Source organism: Osmerus eperlanus, chromosome 3, assembly GCF_963692335.1.
Source record: "Osmerus eperlanus chromosome 3, fOsmEpe2.1, whole genome shotgun sequence".
Classification (NCBI taxonomy): Eukaryota; Metazoa; Chordata; class Actinopteri; order Osmeriformes; family Osmeridae; genus Osmerus; species Osmerus eperlanus.
Genome location: NC_085020.1, coordinates 23,355,016 through 23,361,829, shown reverse-complemented (window position 1 = coordinate 23,361,829; position 6,814 = coordinate 23,355,016). Strand labels below are relative to the sequence as shown.

The following is a 6,814-nucleotide window of genomic DNA, read 5'->3' as shown; positions in this document are numbered from 1 at the left end:
TCTGCTGTCTGACGTCACTGTAGTCGCAGCAGTATAAAAACACTGAAGTGGGCGTTGTAGTTACTTCTGTTTTGATTTTGTTGAGTAAATAGAAAATGGTGCAACTATCCAAATCCGGAGTGGAAACTCATTTACTGAAGGCTGGCCATCCTCCGGCAGGTAAATGTACATTTTAACCAAGATGCATTTGTCTCAGATGTAACTTTTTTTATCCGAGGAAATTATGATCAGTAGCATCGTCTACAACAAAATAGGTTGATTGTACATTTTGCATTGTTTAACGGTAGGAAATGCAGCTTTTGATATAGAGGTATGGTGCAGTGTTGGTATTGTCTTGTCTACAAACAGCTTACAGCTGTAGGGTATCCCCCGTGCATGTTGCAAACATTTGATAACACGTTGCGAGGGGCAAGGTAGAAGTGGTGCGAGCCACGGGTAATCTAATATGTTATCATAATAAAACATGACTTTTTTATGATAGTTTGTCGTGCACAGACTGCAGATATTAATCTCTGGCGTTTGAGATGCAATAATGGAAGTATTTAATGTATCTGGATTCGGGCGTGATCAAAGTGCAGAATCCTTTGTGCGACCACAGTAGCCTACGCACTGTGCTCAAATCAGAGCTTTTTTGGACCAGAGCCATAGAAAAAGATTAAAAAGATTCTGGTTTGGACAAGCGAGCTGAAGAGGTTCGGATGAAGGGACACTAAACAAATAGCTTTAAAGTGTACAACACCGCAAGAGTATTGACAGTAATACGCATCAAAACGCAAAGCACGCGTGCAATGTATACATAATTAAAACATGTCGAAGTTGAGATGGTGATAACAATTGAGAATAGGCCTCATTAACTCATCAGCAACATTTGTGTGTTAGTCTGCTGTCTTTTTCCACTTACTGGTTGTTGAACTCGACAAAAACAAGTTGTAGCCCGACAGATCTGCTTCCGGCGCTAGCCGCGGTTACCTCAACGGCACATGGTGTTCTGGTAATGTACCGTGCAGAAAGTGGCATTCATCGTCATGCATTTATCCCTGGAGTGGAAGACGACGGCATTGCAAAAGAACAGGATGTAGGTTCATAACTTTTACTAAACCCATCTATGCCATAAAATAAAAACAAACTTCTGTACTCCGTGGCCTCCAAGGTTTACTCGTTTAAGTGTCCCATCATGTCAATATAAGTTGATAAACCGTTGCAGCTTGTTGGATAACATAAACTGGAGTTGTTCAGAGTTGGAACTGGAGTTGGTCTGTCTGAGACTAGAATCATGTAAAAGAGAACACATGTCATATCTCAGTCTTGGTGTGTTCTTGTGTCTGTCTCAGTGAAGGCTGGAGGTAAGCGTGTGGCAAAGAAGAGCTGGGAGGAGGGCACCAGCCATGTTAACCCTGAGAAGGAGGCCAGGAGGCCTGATAAGCCCAGGTACCACCTCCCATCAGGGAACAATCCCCCACCCCCTGTTTAGCCTGTGTGTGTGTGCACAGTGTAAGGTTGTCTTTAATGGGTTCATTGCAGGACTTGCAAATCTATAGTTGGCAGGAAACGATACTGCAGGCAATAATTTGATAAGTTACCTTGTGAAACGTACATGTGATCTGTTGTTGTCTGATGCCAGTAATGTGTTGTAGGTCTGCGGCCACTGCTAACAGGATGCAGCAAGTCAGTGTGCTTCTGGCTGGGACTCTGGAAAAGGTAGGGCCTCAATGTCACCGTCCACTAGTGATGGTTAACGGATGTTTGGAGCCATGGCAGGAGTGGTTTACACATCCAGATTCACTAAATCTCTTTAGTGAATCTTGTTTCTCTTTCTAAATCACTGAAATATTTTGATTGGTTGGAAACTAAACCATGCAGGATGTGATGTCACTGTATTGAATACTGTACGTGTATACTGAACATTATGGTTTTCACTGCTGTTTAGTTGGGCCATGACTTCCCGGAGACCCCGGTGAGTGTGTGGCACAGCAAGCTGCGCCCGTCCGTGGAGAAGCCTCACTCTCCCAGGAGCTTCTGCATCCAGCAGCCCCGCAAGTGTTGAAGAGACACGGTGTGCTCGGAGGGATGGCAACTGAAGACAAACAGGGAGGTTTACACACACGTGATGGGACAGACATGGGATGTCAGAAGAATTTGTGTCTTAAGCGATGTAGAACCGGATCAGTTCGAGTTTTTGTCAAGTTCTGAAGTGGTCCTGGTCTTTAGGCCTGGCGACTTCTAAAGTCGACCTTTGCAGGTGTATTGGCTTTTAGCCAGCATTAATTGTGCCTTTTTATACAAGTTTGTATGAGAAACCCTGTAATCTTAAATGGACCATTGGGGGGGGTAAAATGTAAGTTATGTAAGAAGGGATAGGGAAGATTTCTGACTTGACTCATGTTGGTGAATGTTTCGTAAAAAAAAAAAAATGGCACTTATAATGGCTTAATAAAATTGCATGGCATCACATGAATGGTGTAATTGTTAGTTTTTGTGTTGGTGATGGTATTTTTCATGGTGACCTTTTTTGTACTGGCCACTAGGTGATGACAAAAGCATGTTGATTTAGCATCAGGGAAAATACTTTGTTTGAATACACTTTGCACACTATTAATTGTTGGGTGTGATATATATATAGCACTTTAAATGTTAAAACATGAGGGGAAATTCCCATAGCTAATACACACTGGCATGTTGGGCCATGGTCTTGGGCTTATGTGAGTGAAGTCTTGCCAGCAATAAAACATAGCTACAGAAGCCCACCAGTGTCTGAACTGAATGTCTTCATGGGAAGTTCTCAGCATGTTTAGGTGCCTCTTAGAGACCAGGGTGAGCAGGACAGTAGCCAAGCACCAAGAATAAAGCCCTTCACTGGCAACCACTCAGGGCCGGAGTGGGGCCACTTTTCAGCCTGGGAGTTTCAGGCCCAAGACCGGCCCTTTTTTTTGTATACCAAACAGGGCCGGATGCAGCCTGCTTTGACTGGGGGTGCAGTGACATTTTCTGGGGGGTATCATGTTTACAGAAAGGGATCGTATTTTTTATATTGATAACATTTGAGACTGCTTAACGATCCGAGTGTTAATCAGGCACGGAGCCAGACGTTGTAAACATTCGGTGCTTAACCCTAGGACGTATGGGTTTGATGTGATGCAAGATAGGGACTTCCACACTTCATGCGAGCGCGCATAGCCCGCGAGCGAACATTTTTGGCCATTAATTGAGCGCAAAATAGTTTTTTGAGCTTTATGTAAAATCGTTTTTCAATTGGTAAAAACTTGTCTAGTGATGCCATCACTCCGGCCCTGCTCCCATCCATCCTCCCTGGACACTGACGCGTATACGGTAGGGCCAACCGGCCCAGCTATCCGTAGCCTATCTGAGAAAACTTTTTGGAAAAGACAGGCTATGGACCCAACCAACTCTATTTGGGAGGGGAGAACTCCCTAACATGGTACAACCCATGCAGAGGCTGCGGTGTCAGAATGCGGAACGTGTGTAGCCTACTTTAAGAGAAGATAGACTAACGTGACAATGTCAACAACAAAAAATCCTCGACCGGCCCAAAAGTGAGGTCTGGACTGGACGTTATCAATCCAGGGAGGGGGTGAGGAGGGGGACATGAGGGAGGGGGGAGGGTGAGGAGGGAAGCTAACCAGGCTACAAGACACTTCATTAGGTCTCAACTTGACAGATTATATTTAATTTAGTTCTCTCACCATAGTAGCAGGGAAGCCATGGTTGTCAGACAGGTGTAATGAAAACACGGGTTGTAACACAGGAAGACATGCTGTTCTTCACCCCTGAGGCTCCTGGCGCTACACAGTGCTGGAAACACTTATCCCAACAGCTGTCAGACTCATAGACTGCTGTAATTCCAGCAGTGGCAGTTGGAGCAATATGAGGCTCTGGCTTGGTTCCTCTGATCCAGCCTGTTGAACCTTCTTTGATCCACAGGGTTTCAGGTGTTTACCTGCAAATGACTAACAAAGTAGATTCAGCTCTTCAGCTCCACATCTCTTTCTGCAGTCTTAGAATATAAAGGAGTATCGAAAGACTCATGATGAAAGCATGTCTTTGTTTGGAAAAGCTTCAAAGAATCCCCAGTTGGAAGCTATTTGCCCTTTAAGAGGGCAGGGTGACTGTTTCACGTCTCATTATTTGTTTGCCAGAAGAAACAACACAGGCTCAAAAAACTCAGTGAAGTTGCTGAACCACGCTGCTCCCAGACCACGCTGCTCCCAGACCACGCTGCTCCCAGACCACGCTGCTCCCAGACCACGCTGCTCCCAGACCACGCTGCTCCCAGACCACGCTGCTCCCAGACCACGCTGCTCCCAGACCACGCTGCTCCCAGACCACGCTGCTCCCAGACCACGCTGCTCCCAGACCACGCTGCTCCCAGACCACGCTGCTCCCAGACCACGCTGCTCCCAGACCACGCTGCTCCCAGACCACGCTGCTCCCAGACCACGCTGCTCCCAGACCACGCTGCTCCCAGACCATGGACCACAAGGTGGTCTTGTGTGGGGTAGGACCACCAGGTGGTCTGTGTGGGGCAGGACCACAAGGTGGTCTTGTGTGGGGTAGGACCACCAGGTGGTCTGTGTGGGGTAGGACCACCAGGTGGTCTGTGTGGGGCAGGACCACCAGGTGATCTGTGTGGGGAAGGACCACAAGGTGGTCTTGTGTGGGGTAGGACCACCAGGTGGTCTGTGTGGGGTAGGACCACCAGGTGGTCTGTGTGGGGTATGACCACCAGGTGGTCTGTGTGGGGTAGGACCACCAGGTGGTCTGTGTGGGGCAGGACCACCAGTTGGTCTGTGTGGGGCAGGACCACCAGGTGGTCTGTGTGGGGTAGGGCCACCAGGTGGTCTGTGTGGGGCAGGACCACCAGGTGGTCTGTGTGGGGCAGGACCACCAGGTGGTCTGTGTGGGGTAGGACCACCAGGTGGTCTGTGTGGGGTAGGACCACCAGGTGGTCTGTGTGGGGCAGGACCACCAGGTGTGGTCTGTGTGGGGCAGGACCACCAGGTGGTCTGTGTGGGGTAGGACCACCAGGTGGTCTGTGTGGGGCAGGACCACCAGGTGTGGTCTGTGTGGGGTAGGACCACCAGGTGGTCCCAGACCACGCTGCTCCCAGACCATGGACCACAAGGTGGTCTTGTGTGGGGTAGGACCACCAGGTGGTCTGTGTGGGGTAGGACCACCAGTTGGTCTGTGTGGGGCAGGACCACCAGGTGGTCTGTGTGGGGCAGGACCACCAGGTGGTCTGTGTGGGGTAGGACCACCAGGTGGTCTGTGTGGGGTAGGACCACCAGGTGGTCTGTGTGGGGCAGGACCACCAGGTGTGGTCTGTGTGGGGTAGGACCACCAGGTGGTGTGTGTGGGGTAGGACCACCAGGTGGTCTGTGTGGGGTAGGACCACCAGGTGGTCTGTGTGGGGCAGGACCACCAGGTGTGGTCTGTGTGGGGTAGGACCACCAGGTGGTCCCAGACCACGCTGCTCCCAGACCATGGACCACAAGGTGGTCTTGTGTGGGGTAGGACCACCAGGTGGTCTGTGTGGGGCAGGACCACAAGGTGGTCTTGTGTGGGGTAGGACCACCAGGTGGTCTGTGTGGGGTAGGACCACCAGGTGGTCTGTGTGGGGCAGGACCACAAGGTGGTCTTGTGTGGGGTAGGACCACCAGGTGGTCTGTGTGGGGTAGGACCACCAGGTGGTCTGTGTGGGGCAGGGCCACCAGGTGGTCTGTGTGGGGCAGGACCACCAGGTGGTCTGTGTGGGGCAGGACCACCAGGTGGTCTGTGTGGGGTAGGACCACCAGGTGGTCTGTGTGGGGCAGGACCACCAGGTGGTCTGTGTGGGGTAGGACCACCAGGTGGTCTGTGTGGGGCAGGACCACCAGGTGTGGTCTGTGTGGGGTAGGACCACCAGGTGTGGTCTGTGTGGGGTAGGACCACCAGGTGGTCTGTGTGGGGCAGGACCACCAGGTGTGGTCTGTGTGGGGTAGGACCACCAGGTGGTCTGTGTGGGGTAGGACCACCAGGTGGTGTGTGTGGGGTAGGACCACCAGGTGGTCTGTGTGGGGTAGGACCACCAGGTGGTCTGTGTGGGGCAGGACCACCAGGTGTGGTCTGTGTGGGGTAGGACCACCAGGTGGTCTGTGTGGGGTAGGACCACCAGGTGGTCTGTGTGGGGCAGGACCACCAGGTGTGGTCTGTGTGGGGTAGGACCACCAGGTGGTGTGTGTGGGGTAGGACCACCAGGTGGTCTGTGTGGGGTAGGACCACCAGGTGGTGTGCCTGCCTGCCTGACTGCCTGTCTCACACAGAGAACCTCTTCAATAGAAACAAAAATAACAAGTACCTGAGCTGTTAAACTAATGTTTTATGTAATATGTCATTAGGAAACGTATGGTTTACTTATACAATAGATGGGAAAATGATTAGGCCAATTAAAATGTTCTGAATTTTTATAATATAAATTCTAGTACCGCAACAATAGTATGCAATACATTGATTCAGTGACGGTAATTGTGAACTAGCGACATATTACATATTTGTCCCGCATGGGGGCGCCATTTACCTGTCTTGCTGTGAAGCTACTCAAGCTGATGTGATTTGCTTGGAAACAGGAACTGCCCCAACGAATTATCCAGTCTTTACTACATAAAAAAAAAAGTTTTCTACTGCCATGGATGCCATAAAGTCATGACAATGTACTCAATCTAACATATTTAGGTTAATAAGTGGCTTTACATTTCTGACTGACTCATTACATGCACATGGGGCATGCTCTGCGCGTGGAAGTACCTCGGTTCCAGTGCTC

The 6,814-nt window shown here is 50.1% G+C and overlaps 1 protein-coding gene across 1 annotated transcript; it reads left to right on the top strand.

Moving 5' to 3' along the window:
- On the top strand, positions 1 to 2,465 carry dap1b (death associated protein 1b). Its single transcript, XM_062458008.1, has 4 exons — positions 1 to 159; positions 1,332 to 1,428; positions 1,635 to 1,698; positions 1,928 to 2,465. Exons 1-4 carry the CDS (start codon positions 96 to 98, stop codon positions 2,042 to 2,044), a joined length of 342 nt encoding a protein of 113 aa, XP_062313992.1. The 5' UTR covers positions 1 to 95; the 3' UTR covers positions 2,045 to 2,465.
- Positions 2,466 to 6,814: the final 4,349 nt, after the last annotated feature.